Consider the following 26,805-nt stretch of genomic DNA (forward strand, 5'->3'; position numbering starts at 1 on the left):
AACAACTTCCTGATGAGTTTTTACTGCATATTGCCACAAATAAATCCAGATTAATTTCACCTTTATCCAGAGACTGAATTTATTTTTGGCAACAGCCGGTTCGGTGCTGCCAGTAAGGTTAGGGTTCGACTAATTCCTTCATCCGGTTGAAAACCTAGTATTCTATGACACCTCTTTTGCGCTTCAAAGGGAGATCAGGGGGTTGCGTGAATTTGCTAAGGAAGACAATTAAAAACGGGAAATAAGTCATTTTCAGAGTAATAACCCAGGAAATTGCCCGGGAAAACTGATGCGCGTGGTACTTTTTATTCTCTTTTGAATTTTTCTATTTTCAACGCTCCCTGTGTGAATATTAGGATCAAGGCCCGATTGCTCTTTTGTACCGTCACTGCGCAAATCTTGTCACAATTGCTATTTTGCAATAATAGCTTGAGCGTGAAATGAAATGTTTTATTCTGAAAGGAGATACAGGAAGCGGAATGTGTTGCGTTCGTGCACTGTCAGAGGCTCGTGTGTGGTTCCACAGCCGTTCGGTCCTGAGCGCAGTAGTCTGTCTGTCTCAGCGGACGCTTGTGTGTCTGGATATCGCAGCGGCGCCCTTTGTGTCTTTGGAACATATTTTTCTGATGGTTTTAAACTCCACCTCCATGAATAAAAATGGGTAAACTGCACTCAAAACATGGTAAGATTCCTTAAGCATGAGACAAATCACAGAAACGGCTCTTGTGCCGCTGCAATAACGCTACTTTCGAGTAATAGTACTGATTGTCTTCTCACTTTCTTCCTCTCAAGCGGCTATTTGTAAACCGAGGGAGAGCCCAGAAGGTAAGCGTTACCTTTATATCACTATTTTACTTAATTTGAAATAGAAGTCTTACATCCTGATTAGTTTGTGAGCAGTAGGGCAGTTTTCAGGGAGCTGAGAATTGCTGCGCACAGTCCGATTCTTTGAAGATGGACCACTGGTGGAAAACATGAGCGCAGCGCGAGGAAATTCACTTTGAAGTTTGCTAATAACGCGCTTCTTTGTTCCAGGCGACAGTTTTGTCGTCAATGCCTGTTTGACGAGGAAGGGGATCGACGACTGGCTGGTGAAGCAGAAATACTACTGCTCGCGCCTGGAGCCGCGCGACTGTCACCACAGGAATAACTGCGCTGTGGCCGCGCGGGTGAGTGCGACGCCGCTGCGCACGCGGGTCACGTAATTGTTGGCCAAGTTGCCTCGCGCGTGAGGGCAGTATGTAATATCTGACATATAACATGTTCACAGACTGCTCATCACTATCTGCCACTTTACTCCTGGTTACTAACCTAGCGTTGTTGTTGTTGTTGTTGAGGGTCTTTCACAGTTGAAGACTTGCCAACTTTATGTTTTTCCCCAGTTCTGCTCGCCTGTTTATTTGGTGCAGCCTTGAATTAAATCCACTAGCCTGTTTAACTACTGCTGGAGGCCACAAATGTTCATTCTTGGCACAAATGAGTGTTTTCTTAAGGTAGTAGCCATAGATCAGGTTGAAAGCATTTTGTCGTGGCAGCTTGGTGATTGTAAAATAAAGCAGCCCAAAAAAGACGCTAGAGGTCATGCTAGTTTTGTGTTGCGTATCGCTATAAACACTTTGTTGTTGCTTTCAATCGAGGAAATCCTTTGGAATTGCTTCAGAGGAACCCTAAGCTTCTTTATGTAGCAATGCTTTCCCCCAAGACAACATGTTTGCAGAAATAGAGACCATTAAGACAAAAGACTTATTGGTTATAACACCCACGATCCAGACCCATTAAAGGAAAACACATCTTTTAGTGCCAAGTGAAATACTCAGATGTGATGACATGATGTGCCGTTGCTGTTTGGAAAATATTGGGTCTTGTCATTGTTGCTGTGAACATAAAGTAAATTTACAGGTTTTTTCCTCTCCATTTCCTTTCTGATTTACAACTAAATATATTATGTAAATTAAATATATTTGCACTGCTGGCTATGCATGTAAACCATACCTGCCTTTGCATTCTTGAAGCCAAGACAGCTGTTGGCATCAGGATTAACGTGCATTTAGAAGGGAATGAGATAATTGTTGTAGTTGAGGAAGACTTTGACAATTAAAATTTATACACATAATCTCCAGCCTAGCATGGGTCTAAAGTCCAGCTTTGCTTTGACTTGTATTAAGATGTCATGTAGGTGTTTCTTTACCAGCAGGACAACAGTCGTATTGCTGCTTCAGGAGAATAAAGTTAGGGTGCTCACAGGTCTGTTCACGCAAGTCTGTGGGTAAAACACACAATTCATTTTAAATGAACATGGAAATACAGTCAGCTGACTACATTGAATTATCCTGCTACGCTTTATTTCTTTATTACCACATAAAATCATCCATCACAATTTCTACTGGTACCGTCAGGTTGAATAGTCAAGCGTACAGTAAAAACGACTTGCCTTCACGCAGAAACAGTTATTGTTTTATCTGTGTCACTTTTCTACTTATTTATATTGCTGATTTAGTTATTTTTTTACTGGCAGAATTGTTTCTGGCAGATATAATAACTGAAAAGTCAACTGTTTGGTTGCATTTAAACTAAATCTTTGTTTTTAGTGTATTTGTATGATCTTGTGTATTTCCATTGGTGTGAGGCTAAAGAATAATTCATTAAATAGAAGGTACAAAGATGTCTTTAGATTATTATTCATGTTAAAAGGAGGGCTCAAGCCAGCAGGTTTAAAATAAGAACAGATCTTCTCAGAATAAGAATGAAACTCTTAAGGTGTGTGTATTGTATAGAATACCTGGAGAGACGGTTATTGATGGCTGCTGTTCTATGAGTCTCCCTCCCAGCACGTGCCTGAAGGTTAATGCCGTTTCCATGTGGTCAGGATGGATTCTGCTGTCAGTCCTGTCCTTGGTGCACACTGAGTGAGTGCTGAGGGCAGGTGTATGTGTGCAGACCTCTGATATTGTTGAAAAGATGTCGGCACATACCCCAAAAATGGGACATTTGGGCTCCCAGGAGTACCAGGTTGCTGGCAGACATAGATAAAGAGGAACGTTTGCAGAATTCCAGGCTGAAGTTGCTGTTGTTTCTTGCTTTAATAGAGTAATTTGCTGTTGGCTGTAAGAAAATGTAGAATAAATAAATGAATGAATAGCTATGAATTCTTAAACCAGCTCCTCTGTTGTTAAAACCTCCTCCTAACTGCCATCTGTTTCCGGACTTGAGCCTTTGGGCCTGTGAAGGTTGGTGCTGATGAAATGTGGCGGCTTTAAACGCACCGTGCAGCAACGTGTTGGTGACGTGGAGGGCTCCACCTTCACATGACTTACTAATATGGCCCAATTCCACTTTATTGTTGCCCACACTAAACTGATATTTTGGAATACCATCACAACACTGGGGGAAAAGAGAAGGTTTTTGGACTTTCCGCCATCTACATTTGGAATCCTTTTTTGGTTCAGCAAGAAATGATGTATTTCAAAATAAAAGTAAGTAAACCAAGGCAGGGTGGAGATCAGGGGGGCCACTCAGGGCAGAGGGGCACAACGCAGCTTGAGGATGAGAGACACATTTCTTAAAATAAATGAGTCTGATTGGCTAAAATGTGTAAGATAGAGTTAGTGATGATTGCTAATTAAAATCAAACCTTACTGACAGTTGTTTTTGTTTGCAAACAGATATTTGATTATCTGTGGACATTTAAAAAGCCATAAGCCATCAGCCAAAGCCTTTATTCAAGAGTTGCACTCTTTCACAAACATTTATACATTTAAAAAACAATTATCTGTCTTTATTAACTAGCGATCGATCAGTAATGAAAGTAAGTCTCAATATGAATTTGTGTAGATCACAAGTTTTGATCAGATTTTTTGATATAGATGTACAAGTTGTTTAAAAGTATCTGACTCCCACAGAAAAAGCATGGCAGATCAATTCAACTGTAAGTAATTGTCATTAACAGTTGTATTTAAATTTCATTAAAAAACCCACAATACTTGTATCATTGTGTTTTAGCAGACATATTTTCTATTTCCGAGTTCCTATTAACTTGCCTGTAGATGGAGACAAAAAAAAAGCGCTTTGTACTGTGACGCCTGAGTGTAACTCAAAAGTGAATCATGCTGAAACTTCTGCCTGAACCTCGCAGTTGGTTGTGGCCCTTTGATATTGTTGGAAAAAGGTTTTTTGGAAGTAGGCCTAAAGCTTTTAAAGACGTTCCCTCAGCCTCCAAACCTGATAAAAGACATGGCAGTTTTTTTTTCACCCCGTTGCATTTTGCTTTTCTGTTTCACTCGTCATCGCTCTCACAAAGCGAGGGACCTCGTCTCTGAGCTGAAAACACCTTTCAGATGCAGACTCTTCGTCCTCTTTCTCTGTCATTCCTCTGTGCATTTCTCTCCCCCACCGGCTGGCCTTGTGTCTGCCGTGTGACGTATGCCCCTCTCCCACCGGGCTCTACCCCCTCTGCGCTCCCAAGGGACTGAGGGCTTGTTGTTGCTCTTTGAAGAGGCTGGGAGAAAAGTTTGGAGCCACACTCCAAAGAGAAGAAAAGCTCCAGCCCTTAGGGAGGAGGGGTACCACCTGGTCAATGAGGCACTCTGTGATTTTTTTTTTTCTTCTTCTGAATTTTCTCATGAGAAGAAGTGTTGGAAGTTGACATTAATGTATCTTGGCAGTTGGGTGGATGTGCAGGTGGCTTAAATGTGACATCACGTGTCACATAGATTACAAAAAGCTAAAGGGCTTCCTCCTGTGTGACAAAGCCAAGTGGATAACGCTCATTTAGTGTGAATGGTGCTTTCCGGCGGCCCTTTTGCCTCATGGCAATAAGGCGGTGGGTTTGATTCCCAGCTGCAAAAAGGCCTTTCTGTGTCGAGTTACTACCAGCGTGCACATATCTCCGTATGCATGTGTGCGTGGGTTTGCAAGATGTCTGGAGTCAGCTATACAGATGCTCCAGAGATCAAAGGCTTCTGGGGAATGTGCTCTAAATCTTACAGGATTAGCAGCAGAGATTTTTGCTTTGTCTTCCCAAATTTAGGTTCAGATTAGAGCGACAGATAGGCGTTGATCAAAGTGTTTATCCCCACCCATTGTCACATTTGCACTCTGCGATATTTATTTCTAAATTCGGAGAAGTTGCAGGGTTTTTCAGAAAGTCTGCCATTTGGCTTCATTTTGTGAAACTGTATAACTGGACTCTGGCAGATTGAAACAGATAAGCATGTCTTGTAAACAGTTTTAAAGTAACGTCTGCACCAGCAGTCAGTCTAAATCTGGAGCGTGTTTAACTGACATAATCATCTTTGCTGTAATGCCTACATATCTGCAACCTTTTGATGTGAGCGTATGCCACAGACATGCTAATGCCTTTTCAAAAGCTTCAGGAAAGTGTTCCTTCCCACTCTTGACTTAAAATATCAAGTGAGAAGGAAGAGAAACGCCTTCTAACTTGTCAAAGTACCAAAGAAGTGTTATATATCCAAATGATGCTGCTTTATAATGAGTAATGCCAAATATATACGTGTGTTTATTTAATCGCTATCCTCTTCATATAGCTGAAATTTGCACTGGTATGTGAAGAATTCTGTGCCATAATTTTGTGAGGCTCCAAAATAACAGTAGCTCAAGATAAAAAGGGAATAATATACATGGCTCAGGCTCTTTTGATGTGCTTTATTCATTTAAGAAGCCAAGTTTCTGCCAGAGTGCATTTTCTGGCTCTGATGCCAGGCTGAAAGAGCACAAATGTACAGTTGTATTTATTTGTGAGCTGGATGGTCAACAGACTGCTGCTTATTTAGCTACCATGATTTATCTTGTATTCTCTTGGGACAGAGCTTGCTAGTAGTACTAATCCACATTACAAGTGAATCTAGCATTTGAATCAATGCTGTAAACGGTCAAAAATCACTTTAGGAGAGGGCGCTGGCAACGGTTTTGTCCCCCGCAACAGTGATGGTGATGGAGACAGGGAAAGACTTGGTCCTAGCCTAGCTATCTGTTTACTGCTGTATGAGTGCCTACCTAAAAATATATGATCATGTCACCAGGAGTAGAATGTAAATGAAGTCAGGTTAACATAATATTGCAGCCACTGCAGTATATAGGGCACATATGTAGCTATTTGGTGCGTCCTAATCCCTAGAGTTTCAAAATCATGAATACATGGAGCCAGTCTCAAGGCAAATGGCCGCACTTTTATTTGTCCTTCTGTTATTATGTTATCAAGATTAAAACACTTCAGTGTGTGGCGGGAAAGAGCTTTGTTCTCAAGAACATGATGATGATGAAACTATTTATACGGTTTCACTATGGAGAATAAAATAATTGATGATACCTAGTGGTGCGTGTGTGTGTGTGTATATCTGAAAGAACCTCTAGGTGACTGGAACTCCTGTGGTGGTGCTGAGCTTTCAGTGGAGCTCAGTGCCCATTTTAATCACCCACTTAAACACCCACTTCAGTGGAGCCTTTTAAGTGTTAAATAATTCTCTGCTGTTTATGACGTTTATAAGCAAAAGCAAAGAACACGTATCTATACACACACACACACGCAACAGTTTCTTAAGCACAATTGCCTTTACTTTTTGTTGTTGTAGGGAAGTGGAGCCTCAGTCAGCAACACTCTTGTATTTATTCTTCTTGACTGAAAGCTTTTCTGACCAGGGCAAAAAAAGGCCACCTGAGCAAGAAGGAACTGAGGAAGTGGATTTAAGTAAACAAAGTTAGGAGAGCATTGTGCCTCCCACAGATGGAAGGTCCAGAGCTCTTCAGCTCTTCCTGTGGAGCCGGACCTGGAGGAGGTCTGGATTGTCTGTTATGGGATGTTTTTGGTTGCTGCAAAGCTAAATAGAGGAGCACTCCTGCTAAAAAGAAAACTGTCCTCCTCTGGTGTTTTTATGCTTCACAGGTTCCACAGTGTAAAGAAGAACTCACCCTATAGACTCTAAATGGTGCACACCATTCCTCTGTACCCCAAAGAACCATTTGCCCTGTCCATCAAACCCAGCACTCCCTAACCCACTTATGTGAATTGAAAACCTGTGCGAGGCTAAAGTGGGAGGAAGTTTCAATATGTGACTATTGTTTTACTACTTTTACTGATTGTTTTCTACAATCAGTAAATAAAACTCAGTTGCGCGTGATTCAGGGCAAATCTTGCCGCAGTCATTAGTGTCGGTTTGTGGTTGTTTGAACAGTCACAACTTGGGGAGTATCATGGTTTGGTTGTCAACTGGAATGCAACTAGTTTCCAAGAAAGCGTAATTGCGGAACCAGAAACCTAACGGACTTTTTCAGAAGTGACCGCATAAGCTTGGGCTCTTTTATGACCTATTTGTCTCTATGAATTCTATTATAAAAGTAAGTATTTGAATTCAGCCAGCGCTGATAAGAAACCAAAAAAGCTGAGGTTTGATTCAATGATATCCGCTATAAGTTTGTCCTAACTAGGTGACATCATTTTGGACTAATCCTGTTATTAGCTTTATTATATATCAGCCATTTCAGAATGACACTTGGTTCTGCTTCAGAAATCTACTGTTTGACTTTGTTTTTCAACAACCAATGTGGTGTTCTTAGGTATTATGTGTTTGGCCTCAAGCAGGAGCATTAAATTTAGTTTTATCCTAATTAACCTTGACACTTGCTAGTCTGATGGTCAGTGCGTATACATGCAGGGTTTAATCGTGCTATGTACGGTTTAATTTTGGAGTGGGCATGCATCACAACTGCATTTTAGGGGTTAGTTGGATAAGGAGAACTTCTATTTAATCATCAGAAATCACCCAAAAGATTGAGGGCTACTCTCCAATACCAAGCCAAGTGTCTGAAGATGCTACTGTCGAAGGAAAGACGGACAATATCATTTAGAATAAAGAACTGCGATTGATTATGGATTTGCTTCAGTCGAGTCATTTTACTTGAAATAAAACTGCTTTATACTGATAGTCAAGATCAGGCAGGAGCCAGAAACACATTCAAAATCTGTGGGAGAATGTAGCAACTGGTTGGACTAGTTTTCACCCAGTGAGTAGTTAGTGGTGAGCAGTAATCTTCTCTCATGTTTACTTGATGAGTTGAACCGCTCCCTAATCATGGATTTAAGATCTAAAGTTTAAAGGGTCTAGATGTGAGAGGTGAATAGAGACGGTGACCTGAGAAGACAGGACCGTGTCTCCAAGTATGAGGGCTCGGGGTCAGCTGCAGGTTCATGTTTCTGATGATGCTTTAGTCATCTTGGTATGGAGATAAGTTTAATTTGTTACAACTTCTTCCTGCTTAGAAACCTTTTTTGTGTATAATTTTATTGATTAATATTGGTTGTACTGTACAGCAGAAGCTGGAAAATCAATAATTGATATTATTTACAACTGCTTTCAATACTTTTGGACGCTTCTAAAAATACTTAAACAATTTGTCCTCGCATGAACAGAATTCAAAGGTTTTGAGTGAGATCTTTGAGTTTTAGCTGATTATGCTGGGCTGTGGTCAGAGGTTAAAGTGGTTCTCACTTGCATGTTACCTTCAAGGTAGACTTTCTAACTAAACACTCCTCCGTGCAGCACTTCAGACTGGCGCCTGAAGCCGTCCAGACAACTGAAGCACAGTGTCCACTCAACAAAAGCTGTGACCTATTACCAAAAGGCTCCAGACACAGTTTAGGAAAGTTGTGTTTAACCTATTATGTGTGGAAGCACTAACATTGCTCAATAAATGTTTGAATTTAGCTTTAATGATTGAGATATTCTATAAACAACACCTCACTATGCAGGTCTTGTCAAATGTTGTATGATAGTTAATTTTGTTAATAATTTTGCTGTCTGAATCACACCAGGTGGGAGTATATCATTTTAATTTACACTTGTCCATTTCTACCATTCTTTACCATTGTTGTGTCTTCTGAGGTCACCTTACAAAATGCATTGCGTTGACTGATGCTGAACATAGCTGCAAGCCTCGGACAATTAGACTTTCAAATGTATTTATATATGTTGTCAGTTATAACAATTATCGAGCAATTGTTTAGACTTAGTGACTGTTCATAGGAGGTGATGGTGAAAGCAAGAAAGGAAAAAAAATTAAACAATAACTACATGTTGTTATAAAGAGTGTAACTAAAGCCAGTTCAACAGAATGGGACTTAATAGGATGCATATGAGGTAGTATGTTATCATGGTTTTTTTCCTGACAAATGAAAGCCCTCAGCAGCTGTTTGTGTGGGATGCTGAAGAGCTGCTCATACGTTAAGACTTGATGTTAACATATCACCCCCACCCCCCCCTCCACTCGTATCAGCCTTTGATAAACTGTTTGATAAATGTTGATTTAGAGGGTTATATGATTTTCAATTGTTATAAAGGAGTAATGGGTTGGGTTTAAGGACTGGGGGCTGGCTGGGTTGTAAATGCTTATCTTTGCAGGTGTAAAAGTTTTGAAAATGGGTCATTAAAGTGTTGGCCAACTTCACACATGAAACACAAAAAGGGAGGGGGCGGGAGATTACTTCAGATCAGCATGTTTCTGAAGTATAGAGATGAGGGCTGTAAATCTCTGCTAATATTCTCTGAGCCTTTCAGGAGGCAGCCTTTGATGTGGGTGAGGTAATGTGACCAGCAGTGTTCGCAATGTAAATGTGACATGCAAAATGAGTAGTGGCTCTGTAATGTAACCCCACAAATGGGTGACATTCAGTCACAGCCATTGTCTTGGGAGGAAAATAAAACATGTTAAAACACCACACACATACGGCTAGCATTCTTCTATTCAGTGTCAGAAACTTGAGTCATGCAGACGCAAGGTGTAATTTTGCTTTTTGCGCATCATTAAATAGCATTTTTGTTGTGTTTGAGCCTGGAGAATGGTAGCATGACCACTGTCATGGATTAGAGGTAACCCGTTAAGCCCTCCAGCATTTGTCGCCTCCTCAAACCCCTCCTGCCTTGGTGTTGCTGATCGTGCACACTTTAATCATAGAGCAACTTCCTCCAACACACCTGCTGATAGATGTCAACTGACTGCATACCTATAATTTCCTTCCTGGGCTGCAGGAAGAAAAGTGAGTGTGCCATGAATGAGGGATGTGAGACATGGGGCTGCAGAAATTGAAGAGAAGGTGTCTGATTTTGATCCTCACTTATACAATCACCTTTTAACCGAGCAGAATTATGTGTAAGGCAAAATGAAAATACGGCTCAAAGAGGTGAAAGTTCATTTAGAGCCCATGTCTGGTTGTAAGAGTTGATGTAACCACTTGATATTTATACAGTTTTCTTCTCATTAATCCTCTCAAGGGTTAGGGTTAATAGGCTCTTGCTATTAGTTAATTTCGTAAAGATGTTTTTCAATCTTGGCATATTTGCACTGAAATGGGAGCCAACCAGATATCTCCTCTTTTGTTATCGTAGCATGGCTCGACATAAAAAGACTTTTCACTCTGGTTTCTTATCAAAGCCATAAAAAAATGACTGCAAAGTACAGCAGATATGACTTCCTCTTGGCAGTGGATGCTGCTTTTTAGATCAGTTTTATGTTTTTGTTCAGTTTAGCACTGACATGATACAAGACATCTGTTCTGCTGGGGCAAATTCAAGAAACTACCTCACAACTTCATCTATTGAGAGCTCACGCACCCAAACATATTCATCCTGTTCCTTTTCCAAAGCTCTTTATTTGTGAAGTATTGTCTTTTATAAACTGGCCCTCCTTCCACAAGTGAGACCATCTTGCTTTGGCTGCTCCGGTTATGCTATATGATTATCTAAAGTCTTTATTCTGTGTGAGAACGGATTCCCTTTGAAGCCTCACTCATTGGAAGTGCACAACTTCCCTACTTCAAATCAACAATCGCTATCTTGGCTCTATCTCGAGGCATCGGGTTTAACTGAACTGTAAGCTGTTTAATGGTGCTAGGTGGGTGAGAAACACTTGGCTAAGCAGAGCCGTGAAAGTCTGGAATCAGGTTTGCAGACCTGTGCCTTTTTGGTTTTTAAATTTAATTTTCCTTTTCCTGCAGCAGCGCTACCACACCTACCGTTACTGCGGGTTACACAACGTTCCAGATTATGCAGCTTGGGCCTTTGAAACAGCCTCAGGTGTAGCTGACTTTACTTTATGGGTTAGGGGAGTGGGGAGGGGAATTTCTTCTCTCCCAATCTCCCGTGAGTAACGCTACTCCCACAAGCTTCTTTAGAGCTCTAAAACAGAAAATTACTCCTTTATTTATTTATTTTTTTGTATTTCAGTACATGCATTTGATGATGGATGTGGTGTGTGCTGTGGCTTTTAAAAAACTCACTGGGTTGTACAGCTGTTTGAACCATTAGCAGTTTGAAAAAGTAAGCCGATGGCAGCTCTACAAGACCCATTATTTATTTATTTATTTATGCGCTATATTTACAGGACAGGTACCAAAGGAATTCCATTGTACTGATCAATCTACCACTTTAGTCCTTAACCCACTATTAATGTGAAAAAAGGTACATTGGTGCCCGAGCTATCATTTGCTGGTTTGATTGAGTGTCGTTGACTGTAGTCGTCTCAAGACATGTCCATCTTGGGCAGGGCCAAATTACATTCCCACATTTTGTAACCACCAATCCAACTGTCTTGCCCACTTGGTTATATGGTCTTTCATGTGTTTCACTAACTACCTGAAGTCAGCACCCCTAGCCCTACCAACTCAGACCTGATGATGTTTTCTTGAATTGGGGAGGGCAACAGGGACCCGGTTGCAGTCCTAATTAGGATTTTCCTGGATTTGATGGAGTGCCAGTAGTGCTGCCATTGCTGTAGAGGTCTGTCTCCACTGAGCCTTGGCGTAAGATCAGGGGGAGCTGTCATCAACCACAGAAACTGTGAGCCTCTGTGGGACGGCCATGGAAGTAGACAGCATAGAAGAAGTCTTGTGCGACTTACTTACAATCACATACAAATATATGGTCTTATTATTATTGTTACTGTATTATTATTATTATTATTTTACTTGAACCCGCAGATTCATAGCAGCCAAAAAAATGGCCTGGAGAGTAAATGTCTGCAGAGTCACAGTAAGGATGACGTTGAGAATGACTCTGGTTCTGTGCCAGTAGACACTTAGTTTTTCCTCTTGCTCTCTTTGGAGACACAGTGAGTAAATGCCCCTTTGAGCTGAATCCTCTCATCATAACTCCCTTGATTTTATCAGAAGCATAACTAAGCAATAATATCAAGAGAGATAACGTAAGAAAGTTTCTGGTTCCTGTTCTAGCCATGGCAACACAGCTAGCCAATTCTGGCCTGCCTAATTTGTAATGTGAAGTTGTTGCCCTCTTGAAACAGAAAGCATTCGTGCTTATAGTCTTTTTTGAGCATGCAAAATTTCAGGAAAGAAAATATTTATCATATAGATTCATTGATGACATTTCTTAAATCCTTCGAAAAGCCAAAATGAATTGAATTTAGATCAGCGAGGTGTTGTAATAAAGGCAGACACACCTTCTGTGTTCCATTTGAGCAATAAATCACTTTCTCTGATGGGCCTTGAACAGCTTTCAAACACACATGGGCCAGACAAGGCCCAAGAAGAAGGAGAAACTTTGGAACATCTGGCTGCCGTTCAGAACATTTTATGTGTGTCTCCACAGGACATTTAAAAGAGCAGCATGCATGTTTGTGGCCAAAGCTGGTACTGCAATCATGATCAAAATTCTGGAGAGCATGGTATCCCTCCGCCTCCCTGACACTACCACTAAGCCTAACCCAGGGATCGGCAACCCGCGGCTCTGGAGCTGCATGCAGCTCTTTAGCGCCGCCCTAGTGGCTCCCTGGAACTTTTAAAAAAAAAAAATATAAAAATGGAAAAAGATAGTATGAATATATTTTTTGTTTTAATATAATTTCTGCAGGAGAAAAAACATGACGAACATTCTTAAAGTTTTCCAATGCTGTAAAAATGTGTATAATAAATATTTAATTTCAGCATCCCTGTCAACGAAGATTTACGTTATAGCCTGCGACGCATGTTTCTTTCAGCTCAGAATGGTGCCAGACAGGAGGCTGTTGCAAACAAACCGGCGGGTGTTTCATGGGCATAAACATTTAATCATGAATGCTCATTATGTATTTGTATCCTACTTATCATTTTGATAGTAGGCTAATGTAGCTAATATAGACACTTACAGCCTATGTTGCCTTCATTATAAGGCTTTTAATTTTTTGCGGCTCCAGGCAGATTTATTTTTTTGTTTTTTGGTCCAATATGGCTCTTTCAACAATTTTGGGTTGCCACCCCTGGCCTAACCCTAACTTTTGAAAGGGTTAAGGTTAATAATATTACTACATTAATGTGCCATCTGAAATAACTAATACAGACTTGGTTGGTGGCCCTTCATATGTGGACACATGCACCATTTGTGCTCTTTTAAGACACTGAGTAATCATTGGGTGCACCTCTGATGATGAGGGGGGTGCCGCCACCACCCCACCATGTTTCAAATTATAATGCCTTATTGGTACTTTGTTGACAACCTCTCTTTTAAAATCTCTTTAAAAAAAAATCTCCTCATGCAGTTTATGCACATACATTTTTCCCTTCAGATTCCAACATGCTGACTCTCTCATAACCCTGTATTTTGTTGTTTTTCTTCCAGTAGACTAGATGCATAAAAGGCAAATATGACACAAAACACAGTATGTGGTCCCACCCCTGGTCACTGGACTCTAACATTGTTTGTTCAAATTCAGATTTACCTCTGGGCTGACCGTGTCCCTATATGACCTCTAGGACACAGAGAGGAAGCCAGCAAGTGTCAGAAAGAAGAAAGGCCCAAAATCAGATTTAGTAGCAGCGATAAAACGCACAAAAGTGTGTTTTCTTCCAGAAAAAAAGTGTGTGAGGAATGGAGCTTTAGGGTGTAAATTATGAAGAGAGAATTTCAGAGCAGAAATCCTATCAATTTTTAGAAAAGATTTCGATCTTTGTTTTCCAGCATCAACAAAGAATCGTGTCTCTGAATTCTTGTGACAGATTGTCTGATGGGAGCAATAGAAACTCAGAAACAAACATGTTATTTTTGGCAAAGGGCAATTGTGAATCAGTCAAAATTTAAATGACTATGACATGATAAAATCAGTGATTGATCAGTTACTTTGGAATAAATTGATTATTTGGATCAATAGTGCACCACTGCAGTTTAAAAAGAAATATAATTTAAATTCAATGATGGATTACTATTTTATGAATCATATGTTTGCCTAATGCATTTGAACCTTCATCTGGTTTCATATTGATAAAATATCAGTGGAATCGTCATTTCTGTTATTTCATTTGAGAATAAAGAATTAATAATTAACTGTATCTAACTATTTGTTGGCAGTACGTGCTTGAGTACTATTGGAATGTGGACGCAAGTGTGGGTTTAAAGTAAAACAGAAAAGAAAATGTTGGCTATTTCATCCTCCTTAAACCCCAGACTAACCCTCACAGAGCAGTAATACAGCTCCCATCCATCATCACAGACAACACCCAATTAGTACATTCCTGTTCCTGCTTTTTCTCATGTTCTTGGTCAAACCCTGGATAATTTTGGATCATTCATCAAAAAACATTACTGAAGATGCCACATTTGTGTATATGTGTGCAAGTGCATGTTTTTGTGTGGAGGAATGATTATTGTGCAGGGATTTTATTTTTCTCTGAGGTTACATGGAAACAGGGGCCAATGTTGATGTTCCCACAGTCTAACAACCTGTTCAGAGCAACAAAGAGGGACTGCTCATATGGGAAAAGGCCAAAACATAACAACTCTTCATCTGTCATGACCAGACTTGATTGTACGGAATGAAGAAATACTCAAAAATGTGTGTGTATGGGCATTTAAAAAAATACAGCTCATCTTTTACTTTTAGAGTGTGACAGCACTGATGAAAGCCAGATTTGGACCAGGTCCCTGCTCTGGGTTGTCAGTGACAGCCAGTCTGTCATTTGGTCGTGTGGTTTGGTGCACTCGCTCCTAGAGGCCACCCACAGTGTTGCTGCCAGACCCACATTAGTCTGAGGAGGGTATGATCACACCATCTGACCCCCTGACTCTCGGGATTATACGCAAATCCTTCCTCCTCTGCTCAAGCACATGGAACTCAAACACTCTGGCTTTTAGTAAACTCTGCGAAATCACTTATCATCCCATCAAAAAGCATCGTTAATGCTGGATTAATAATTACTTTTACAGGAGAACATTTATTACTGTGGTTCACTGGGTGACAGCGACATTCACTGTGCTGCCTTCGTGCTTTGGGACTGTGAAAGTCATCAACAGAACCTCTGTGGCTAACGTGCCCTGTTAACCTGTTCACAAAAACGGCCCACGACTGAAACTTATCCAACTAGACAGTGTAGTGCTGACATCCTGACATGTCCATGAAACAGTTGGCGCACTTTAAAATGCATCGGTCACTGTCACTGAGGATGCGGTACACATCTGAGTGGATTTGTGTTCTCTGACATGAGATAAATAGGATTCAAGGAGGTCAATCTAATGTTCCATCACAATATTTCATCTTTGACATCATCACATATAACTCAAAGACATATTGCACAGCCAAGGAACATGGGGGTTTGCCAAACTGTGGCATTTCTGTCATGTGACTTAAATGTCCAAACCAGATGTTTCTGAGTAACTTCAGTCTGTGTGGTATAAACTAACCAACAGAGCTGGGAAAAATGAGTTGAAAGGCTCAAAACAAGGAAGTTGCTGCAATGAGAGCTCAGTACTGAAATAACCCTGTTACCAGCCTGTCTCTCAGAATTCTCTGCAGGGCCGATGCCAGTAATTCAGATGCCTTTTTCATATATTTAATTTAGACTGTCTGTCTTACTGTAATTCCCAGTTCGTTTCAGTGTTGCAATTACTGACCTCATCGGATCTCCACTATTGTTTAAGCGCAGTTATATTTATATATACTACAGTAGTCACACAAATGCTGTAATTTTATTTTTGGCTAGCTGTTAAATGCACTAAATGATGCTTTGTGTTAAATAATTTAAGACACTGGTTTATGTGTATTCTTTCTTTCAACAGGAGTCCATGGATGAGGCCTGTGCAGAGGGGATTGCTGACGAACACTATAGATTGGAAGGTAGGCTCTGCCTTTAACCCTGTCCACACGGAACTATTGGGTTTATTCTAGATTTAATCCATGTTGAGGGTTTAAAATCCAAGTTAAAATCCATGATGAGGGTTTTATTTAGCCTCACACCGCCACAGCTGCTTCTTCTCTCCTCTACTCATCTTCCTCTCTATGACACAGTGCAACTGTCTTTGAATACTTCCCCAATTATCATGCTATCTCAGCTCACAGAGGTTGGAGGAAAAAGGCTTTTTTGATGGCTACATAGAGAATAGGATGAATTATTATTATATTTTAATGGGCTTTTGCACTGTGGAGCAAACAGATGTGGTGGATTTAAAATGCTTATTAACATGTTTGGATATAGATTTATAAAGATATACTGCAAATATTCACCTGGTAGTGGAACAATATGAAAATAGTAGCCTATCAATGTGTGTTGGGAGTGCCAAAGCAGGCTCAGCTTGTAGGGCGTCCATTTCAGGCATTCTCATTGTGTCTCTCTGAACATCGCATAACCAAACCCCTGGCTCAACATCTCTCATAAAGAGCTGATTTATGTGGTCGGTGGAGAGGGCTATTAGAGGGGGAGGGCAGTGATAACAGATTACTCTTCCTCCTCCCAGCATTTCATTAGCTCCCAGATAAGCATCTCACCACCATACTGAACCTGCTAAGAAACTGATTTGCCCTTACACACAGTTTTCTCTTTGAGCACATCAGATGATCAAACAGCGGGACCCCAAATGCTACTCTTCTCTGAAAAGTTGGTAAAAGCTCACTGGGATGATCCTTTTCATTTCTGGCAATTTACCCCAATCAGGCATGAGACAGGTCTGCTTTGATCCACTTTGGATCAGGAGGAAAGAAACTGGGGTGTTGTGTCTGCTCCGTTGGCGAGCAAACAAACACTGTTTTAGATTTGACTTGGCTTAATTAATTAGTGATTCTGTTTTTACAGACGGTCTGATCTTCTTCCAAAAGATTTGGGGAATGGGACTTCAAAGCCTGGTAGCAGGAGAGATGGCGGGAGGGGAAGGGGGTGTGGCCTGCCCACATTTCTTCGGTTTGCAGGATTGTGATTGGATAAGGAGGCAGTCTGCACAAAGCTTATTTATGAGCATGGGGAAAGTAGTGTGATCATTAATTTAATATTGATTTATTCTACATCTAAAGTGACATCCATCTGTGCATTCCAATCACGGTTGTGACCTTCGTTTTACTGTATTTGAATCATTAATAATAATAATCTCTCTGCACCATCGTTCTTTACACTAAAGCTAATACGCTGTGAATAGCATAAAATGATGAGAGGCAGCCTATCGTGGACCTAGTAGAGTCCTTTTACTGTTCGCTTCATGTGCTCTCCTTTTTTCACCATTTATGCCATCATGTTTTGATTGTCGCTCTCATTGGGTTTGCTGTTTGACAGGCCTTCTCATTGTGAACCTGGTTGTATATATGTATTGTAGCTACAGCTTCAAAGTGATGATAAATTATTGTTTGTGAAAATATGCTGTAGTAATCATGCTGTAGAAAGGATGCTGTATGCTCCTCTGACACCGGGGTGCTGCCTTTAAGTAGCAACTAATGAATATATTGATATTATCACATTACGACTTCAGAATAAAAGCTATTAAATAAAAACAGTGTCTTAATTGCAGCTTCCAAACTTGGAAGAAGGAACTTCCAAGTAACAATAACGGTGAAGACATGTCCTCAGGTTATGGCTGCACCCAACATTTCCATCTTTAGGCTTCCTCTTTTATCTTTGCGTGTGTTTGTCTGTGTGTTGCTGCAGTGGCTTTACCCCCAGAGAAGACAGACAGCTGCTGTGTGGAGGAAAAGACGAAGGAGAGGGACAGCCAATCTCCCGCAGGGCCAAAGAAACAGCTCCAGTTTGAAGTGAGTGTCGACACCGAACAGGACATTTATTACTTACCCTCTGGATGAAACTAGGCCACAGAGCACACACACACACACACACACACACACACACCACACACACACAGACGTACACACACAGACATACACAGTTTGATAGTTTCGTGCTCTGCTGTTTCAGGAGTTGGAGTGTGCCGTGTCTGTGGAGGAAGATAACCGGCAGGAGTGGACATTTACCCTCTACGACTTTGACAACAACGGCAAAGTCACCAGAGAGGTAAACCTCATAGTGAGGTCAATGACGATGGTTAAAAATGAACTGACCTACTGTACAAAAGAGAACAAAGATCAGTCAAAAACATTGTTAGCTGCAATATGAAGAAGTCTATTCGGAAACCTAAAAAATTGAATACAGTCTGGCTGTATTGAACAGTAGATGGTAGGCTCATGGTAGCTCATTCTAAATGTGTAGGAGCCAAAGCCAGCAACATCTGTCTATTTCCTGCAGACTACCTTGTGGTTAACGTTTGCACGGTGCCGATCAGAACATCCAGAAAAGCCCCCTTCTTTTAAAAAACAACTTAAAGACAGTGCAAAGAGCCTGGTGGTGTCCTTTGTGTGGTTGAATGTGCTGATTCTTTGGCATTGCCTGTGGCTCCATGGCTCGTGAGACATCAGGCGGTGGCTTGGAGAAAGAAGCAAATTCTTTCTTTTCCAAATCCCCTTTTTATCCCTTCACACGAATATAAAAGACAAGAAAACTGGAAATTATACAGGAAGCTTTTGTTTTATTCCCTCTTTTTGTTACAATATTGTCTGCCTGAAACTAGTATGTGGGACCTGTCCCTGAAGACTTTGTGATAGCGCTTTTTGTTGTGACTCAGAGTGTTATGGTGAGATAAAATCATGCTGGCAGAGTCATTCCGTGGTGTCATTGTCAGCAGTGCTGTCAGAAATTTTTCTGCCTTTCCTTTCAAATATGAAGACATGGCACAGAGTTCATTCTGGCAGGCATATCAGGGGACTTTATCTTTAATAGACTAATACATGCAGCTTGTCAATGTAAATGCGAAAACTAGTTATTTAAAACGAGTTATTTTCTTCTGTATGCAGAATGAGGAAATTGGTTATCAATTTATTAGTTTTGACTCTGTGATTTTCTGTGTCTTTTATTGCAGGTAAAGAAGTATTTTTGCATCCTGTTGTGTCACCGTGCTTTTTTAGCATTATTACAAAGTGCTGCTTCTTGTGAAGTTATAATATATTTAAGAGACATGGAGCAATTAACTGTCGACACACAGTTGTAATTTGACTCATGCATCGCCTGACATCCCAGCCAGCCTCTGTTGCTGCCAAGAGGATTTTCATGAATTTATAACCTGCTTTTACACCACGTCTGATGGCTTCGAAAACTAAATTAAAACAACTGACATCAGTCTGTTTCTGTTTTTGCTGTTGCCTGAGACTCATCTTTAAATTCCTCGCTAGCATGAGGTTTATGATAGTGAGTTTGAAGGCACAAAGCTTCAGAACAGCATAGTGATAAGAGTTTTTCCTGAATGTGCACTGAAAGTGTGTTTCTGCTTTTGTGCAGACAACGGTCCTTTGAAGCTCGGTGATGAAATTTCTCTCACATAAAAGCTATTTGTAAAGATTTTCCTCTTCCTCCCTTGTTCTGCAGGATATCACCAGTCTGCTCCACACCATTTACGAGGTGGTTGACGCCTCTGTCAACCATTCCCCCAGCAGCAGCAAGACTCTGCGGGTCAAGCTGTCTGTAGCCCCTGATTCCAGCCAGCGATGGAGGAGCTGCACGCAGGGTGCAGCAGGTAACACTTGCGTCAACACAGTGGGTGGCAGTGGAAAGAGAGAAGAGGGCATTTTGGGGTCCCCCCTTAAGTTGCCTACTGTCAGCACACCTAGGGATGTGTTTGTTGTCATGCAGAAAGGCGTCTGCTGCAGGCCTGTCAGAGCTTTGTTCCTCGCAGTCTCTTTATCGCTGCATCTCTCTCACTCAATAGGGTTCAATTTTAATGATGGGGGGAGTGACAGAGCTACGAGAGGAGCCCCCCTCCCTTAGTGCTTTCAAAAACTCTGAAAGAACCCTTAAGAGATGTGCTGAGGCCTTTTGATAACCACAGCCATTTTTCTTTTCTCCAAAGTTCCCTTTCCTCTTCCTTCCCCCCATCTCAGAACTGCTGGGAAAATATAGCTGTGCTCAACTTAACTTTTCTCACTGACGACTTGGTAAACATTCAGAGGAAAATAACTCAAAAAGTATATATTCCTGACTGTTTGTGTCCTATTGTTTCTGCTATAAATATCTATCAAGAGATTCAAACAAAGTCTGCTTTGAAAATTTCGCTGGTTGCCTTCATGCTAATTTGACACGGCATCAGATCTCGCGTCCTTAACAAACTTTCTGAAGTCTGCATGTTTTTTTTATTCCATTGCACTTCTTATAAGAGACCGGGAGTTGAAAATAGAATAAATGAAACATTGTTGTTTTTCCTTCCCTATAAATCTTCAAAGTAAAACCCCCAAAACAAAGGTTGCTTTCTTTTGAGGCTCGTGTGGCTGTTTTCTTGTGCATGTGTGCGTGCACGCACACGTGTGCATTCTTGTGTGTGTGCGCACAGTTGTGCTGTTTAATAATAGCCTTCTGTCTTTCACATGTTCATAGACATGTCCCACCCTAGAGAGAAAAATGACAAGTGCATAGAAGACCCCAAGAGTGTAGAGAAGAAGAATAGAGCCCTGCTACGGTAAGCCCACCTTTCCTGCACGTCAGTCTTTTTGGTTGATGCTGGTGGTTTTTACTGTGGAGCCACAATAAAAGCCTGCCATTTTATAATTAATAAAATAAATAAATAAAGTCTGAAATTTAAAAAAACAAAACAATTTTTTTACACTCTTGTGCTCATCATCAGTCTTGTAAGACATGTAGACCAGGGCTGAAACAATACAGGGTCTCCAGGGTTCAATATCTACCTCTATGGTTTTCTTTTCTGTATAAGGAAAAGGATACTACTGTTTTACCCCAAAACATATTATTTACTATACTAATTGGCACACAAAAACTTAAACTGTACTCCTTCATTTAGTATTGTAATATAAAAATGCCTGCGGACAGCTATTGGCTGTCTAAAAGTCTGCAACTGCTGGAAAGTTGCACATCTTTGGTGATAAACATCCCGCCAGTAGCAGTAATTTTTCTGTGCCTATCTGAATCTGCAGCACGCGGTTGTCAGAGTTGCTTTTTGACTCGTACCTGGTCCACAGTTTTGCTGCCTGACGGTGGCTTTGCTGCTGGATGTGTCGCCGCAGATGTGCACTTATGTTGGAAGTGTTTTTATTCACGGAGTTTTTACGTGTGTAGAAATGCGTACAGTCATTTCTTGTGAACAATTATTGGCCCCTTCATCGTCATAAGAAGCTGAAATGATCCCCCACTGTAAACGACTGTGGTGCATCTTCACCCTCTCACCACCCTGCAAGCCATGCTAAATTCTTGAGAAGTATCAAGTTACTCCATGCGAGAGTGTTGTCATCACGGCGCGTGTGAGTAGTGCTGCCTTCGTGAGTGCCTTAGAGACAAAGCAAAGCGAAGGGGAAAACATATTTTTACAGTAGAATTACAAGAAATATTTTTGGAGCCGTAGTTGTCTGCAGTCGCATTCACACGCCTTTACAGATGTCTTGTCTCTAATTATGTTTACGGACATTGACGTCAGAGAAAGGCAGAGTTCAAAACACACCCAGCTGAGGTTGAAACTCAGTCATAATCTTACTTCTTTTACAATCACCTCTCCTGCCTGATCAGGTTTTTCTTTCTACAAACACCACATCCTGAACCTTTACTGTACCTAATGAGAGGTGTATTTGTGTCCACAGGCGCCACCACAGTGACCACCACACCCAGCCAGGCTGCCAGCGCCACTGTGTGGATGAGAACCTAGAACGCAGGAACCACTACTTGGACCTGGCGGGCATCGAAAACTACACATCCCGCTTTGGAGCCGGTGAGTGGAGCAGGGTGTGAAGAAGGGCAGAAGGAAAGGGGAAAATGCAGAATGTGGCCCTTTGAAGCCGTCTTCAGGCTCCCCATTACGTCTTGTAGCCGTTCAGTTGAACTACCGGCCCACTGTGTCCTGTCGCCAGCACAAACATCTGGGCTCAGACAAGCACAGTACATCAAGTGTTGAGTGCTGAAGCCCCTGAAGAAGTGTAATATTATGTGTAATATTACGTGTAATATTATGTGTAATATTATGTGTAATGGGAGCAGCCTTGATCTGAGGGCCAGTGATGACATGTCATTATTTGTATGTTGGTTCTGTTAGGAATGTGCTAACAGAATAGCACTCTGTCACACCGTGTCATCTTTATTTACTTGAAAAAGAACCTGAACCAAAAAACACACTTCTAGAAGGTTAATGAAATATTTACTTGATCTTAGTTGACATGTTCTGCAAAAATGTTTTTTTCATGCATCAATTGTGAGAATTTCAACACTGCATTCTCTGCACCTTGGAATGTTGTCAGAAATGTCACTCATGTCCCAAGTATGACAGAAACATATAAAAGAAGATCAATAACGTGAAAGTGACTTAAGCACCTAATAGTGGTAGGCACCAACATACAAATGAATTACAAAACTTATGGACTCTAGTTCATCCTTATAGGTGACTTATTAGCAAAGTTATTTGAATTGACCTTTTTTAATACCAAATAATTTAACCTCATCTTGTGATGAGCTCGACACTCAATCCCTTTATGTTGTTACGAAGCTCATTTCTGGGTATCAGCAGGAAATGGAAGCAGGATTTTGTGATGATAGTTGACATGTATTAATGTCTCTATTACAGTCCCTGCCACCGAGCCAACAAAAGCTGAACCACTGACCCGGTCATCCAACCAGACCCGTTCTCGCTCCCATGAACCAGAAAATAGCCACTCCCATTCCCACCACCGCCGCCTGCAGCCTGTTGTGGACCCTGTCCCCGTCGACAGCCTCCAACTCACATCTCGTATACGTGGCCAGGACTCAGGAAAACATGCTGTGCGTTCTCCCAAGGCTCACACACATACTCCTCCAGCACAGCTCAGCAACAGGGTTATGAGAAGCCGAGGCGTCCCTCCTCCACCGGCGTTACCCTCCCAAACACCACCGCACCAATCGACAGCCCCATACCGCAAGCACAAGCAGCGTTCCAAGGAGAGCCAGGCCTACCGGGCCTTAAACTCTTCAGCAAGGCCGGTTGTGGAGAAAGAGCATGTGAGGGACCTGCCCAGCCTTCTGTTGTATGAAGGGGGGCTGGCACAAGTGGTGCAACGGCATGAGCATCACCACCACCATGAACACCATCACCACTATCACCACTTTTATCAGTCTTGAAATTTTACTCCTGCGGGTCACCTAGTCGGCCTGGGCAGCAGGCATCTTTACATTACATTGTGCATTGGACATATGGATGAGAGAAGAGGATCATGGGAGGGGTGTCCCATTCCACATTAGTCAGTGTTTTAAAGAGGCTACCGAAGCAAAGAAAAGCATCTGTACACCGACAGTGATTTAGAGCTACACTATGGTCCAGATGGAGGATACGACTCAGTACAGGCTTAAAATTTCATATGGAAATGGTCGATCTCTTCCTCTCCTGGAAGCTTGTGATCCACCGCATGGTGACACCAGCAACACCAGCGTTGTGACAGGAGTTTTAAAGTTAATAGGTTTCCATCAAATTGGAGGCGAGTGCCAAGATAGAATGTGATGTACAGATGAAAATATATGAAGGATGGAGGTTGGAGGGCGGGGCATATTATGAATGGGTGAGTGGGTGGGTGTGTGTGTGTTTGTGGATGGGTGTGTGAGGTCACAGAGAGACAGAGGAACTGTTAATGTGGCGATATAGCCAGCGTGTGTCACAACACTGTCCGTTGAAACTCACTTGAAGTGTTCTCACGGGTGCTCGATAAGTTAAAGCCAGAGAGGTTCCCGAATACGAAAGTCAAGATCCTGATCCAGGAACACAAACCTATCAGCAAGAACTGCATGTGAAATGCTGAAGTTTTATGAAGTTTAGGAAAAGTAAGAGACCCAAAATCAGCTGCTACCTCTAATTGTATTCTAATTGTTGTTGTTTTAATGATTTGGGCAATATTGACAGGTCATTTTGAATTACATGAAGACTTTTTTTTAAGAGAACAGTTGTTTGAACATCTGCAGTACTGAAGTGTCTGAGAGCTCCTTTTATTAACTAACATTTGCTGTACATAAGGTATATATTGTTATCAATTTTATAAGCTTTATTGATAATGTGATACTGTATCTTTGTATTCAGTCTCTGAAGGTTTTATGTACCGGTACCATTTTGACTAAAAATGTACAATTGTCTTAATCACTCTGATTTTGTGATAAGTGCCAAATCACTACAAGCCCAACTCTCCTCAGTAACTGACAGTAAGTGCTCGATTGTTTTAACCACTCATGCCAGAACAACGTCAATTGTTTTGTGCTTAGACGCTTCCACAGAGGTAGATTTGGTTCCATCGTGGCCCAGTGTTGCAGCCTGTAGCCAGCTCTGCAGCAGCGCTCACACTGTTTAAAGTAAAAGCTTTTTCCATTCGAAGCTGAGCGTCCTCAGTCACATGATGCATCGGAATGCTGGAGTATCAGACAGCCTCATTCTGATATCAGTTCTTTCGCATATTCTTACAAATGGAGATCTGGTTGTATTCATGGTGGATGTAGCCATTCATCATCCTTGGCTGATCGTTCATAAGCAGCTGCTTGGTCGTCCATCTTTAGACTGTTCCCTGGTTCCACTTCCTGTCCCCCAGCTGTCGGCAGGTCTATCACCATGCTGCCATGTGTTTTCAGAGCACAGCCAACAAAGCCCCCCTGTGGGGCTTTGAGCACCCTCAGCTGCCCCCAGTCCTCCAGTGGGACCATAACTCACTGCTGTTGATCACCTGCTAGCATCAGCTACCGCCATGATCCTCTAAAGACATTAACAATTAGAGACGCGTCCCCAAGCAGACGCGTGAGTGTTGGTGAAGTCACCTGCTTGCTTTGAGACAGGAGGCATCTAGCTGTGCTACCAAGCAACGTTATATATGTCAGACCTGCGCTGAGTCTTGTGTGTCCTCTCAGCTGTCAGCCCGGTTGTCTCACTGGAGCAGCGCTGGGCTCATTCCATTGAAGGGGACACCACCATATTTCCTCAACCCACTTTTACTGGACAACAGACCAGCGTGACGCTCCGGAATGTCGAAATGGTTCCGTTATGTGAATGGACCGTCTGGATGGTCCAATTGGACACGGCGCACCTCAGACCCACAGTTAGGGAGGACTTTTTTAAAGCTGCCTTTTTAAATTCCCTCCTTCTGAGTCAAACCTGAACTCAGACTCAAAAGCTGTTGAAAACGCTTTAGTCCGTTTGTACTTCAAAGCATCATGTGGCTTATGAGCACTGCTGGGAGTTGGAAAAGGTTTTTTTTTTTTTTTAGGTAGACTGACACCACCAGATTCATTTAAAAAAAATCCTAAAATTAAAATATTTATGCCTTTGGTTAATATATCTGTGTCAATCATGCAGACAGCAAGTTGTTTACTCCATTTTTTAAATGATACTTTTTAGAAAACAAAAAACGTTGAGTGGCTTCTTCACATTAACTCACTGAGATTTATGGCAGCACTACTTTGCTTTGTTCAACAGCCTGAATAATCAGATGTATATAATGGACTGCAGAGTATAAACCAGCGTCATGTAGAAAGAATATATGGTTTATTTACAATGAAATGTCTGTCAAGCTCGCAGCTCAGCTTCCTCCTGTCCGCTCATATCGGCCACGTGGGGAGGAATTAACGATGAACACACGCAGTTTTCTCCTCACACACTTCACACATTTGCTGTAAAACAAAGATGTTTAGCATTAGCTGTTTATTTCTGCTCTTCACTAATGTTTCTCCCATGACCTTATTTAGTTTATCTAGATTGTATTTGATTAATTGCTTTATTTATTTGACAGCAGATCTGTGCCGATGGAAGTACCCTATTAAAGTATGAACCTGTTCATACGCAAGTGTATTTTTTGTAATTTCATTGTGTCTTGTGATTCTCAGTGAATAAATACTTCACATCTGGAGGCTAAGATGATATTTAACATTATCTAGTTTGGCCATCATTACTTTCTTCTTGTTTTCCCTCTCGCTGAATTAATCATATTATTATGAAGAGCTTTAACTTCTTGAAAGAAATCACTTATTTGAGTCTGCGCCTCTTTTGCTTTGCTTCTTTATTCCCACTTTTTCCGTCTCCACTTTGAATCAAAGCAGTTATTCTGGGTTCTTCCTGCTCTTGTGGATGCAGCATCCCAAGAATGTTTTGACAGAATATCTCTTTCTTCAAATGTCCACTCTGACTCAGGGATGGAGAACATGTCAAAAACATATGTAAACCATCAAAAACTTAAGATTTCTTCCTGGGTTTACACTCCCACATGACCCTTCACTGTCTGAAAATACCTTGTGGTGGCAGAGAACCAGCAGGTGGTGATTCTGGTTTTATTTCTAATAAAAAGTGATGTCAGGATTGATGTGAACAGTTTGTGGTGTGACAGAGCTGCTGCAGGACCACAGCTGCTCACCACGCAACAGTCTAAATACACACACACACTTTCATCTTCAGCTTAGCGGCTTATCTGTGGTCAGAGCTGCCACAGTGAGGCTGCCTTTCGGCTACATGATATGCCTGATTCTCATGAACACGGCTATTTGTGTATGCACGCCAAGTGTAACCTGCACAACTTATGATCATTACA

The 26,805-nt window shown here is 41.5% G+C and overlaps 1 protein-coding gene across 1 annotated transcript; it reads left to right on the forward strand.

Annotated features, from left to right (window-relative positions):
* Positions 1 to 523: 523 nt before the first annotated feature.
* nkd1 (NKD inhibitor of WNT signaling pathway 1) lies at positions 524 to 26,062 on the forward strand. Its single transcript, XM_057012476.1, has 10 exons — positions 524 to 682; positions 793 to 825; positions 1,036 to 1,169; positions 16,047 to 16,104; positions 17,897 to 18,000; positions 18,161 to 18,256; positions 19,661 to 19,808; positions 20,663 to 20,744; positions 21,874 to 22,001; positions 22,848 to 26,062. Exons 1-10 carry the CDS (start codon positions 658 to 660, stop codon positions 23,375 to 23,377), a joined length of 1,338 nt encoding a protein of 445 aa, XP_056868456.1. The 5' UTR covers positions 524 to 657; the 3' UTR covers positions 23,378 to 26,062.
* The last annotated feature ends 743 nt before the right edge of the window (positions 26,063 to 26,805 follow it).

Source organism: Takifugu flavidus, chromosome 2 (assembly GCF_003711565.1).
Source record: "Takifugu flavidus isolate HTHZ2018 chromosome 2, ASM371156v2, whole genome shotgun sequence".
Taxonomy (NCBI): domain Eukaryota; kingdom Metazoa; phylum Chordata; class Actinopteri; order Tetraodontiformes; family Tetraodontidae; genus Takifugu; species Takifugu flavidus.

What these genes read in the sequence shown, in the direction of transcription:
- nkd1 (XM_057012476.1), top strand. Translation starts at nt 658, where the DNA reads ATGGGTAAACTGCACTCAAAACATG. An exon ending in ACCGAGGGAGAGCCCAGAAG is followed by an intron (nt 826 to 1,035) that starts GTAAGCGTTACC and finishes TCTTTGTTCCAG; the next exon opens with GCGACAGTTTTGTCGTCAAT. An exon ending in ACGGCAAAGTCACCAGAGAG is followed by an intron (nt 18,257 to 19,660) that starts GTAAACCTCATA and finishes CTTGTTCTGCAG; the next exon opens with GATATCACCAGTCTGCTCCA.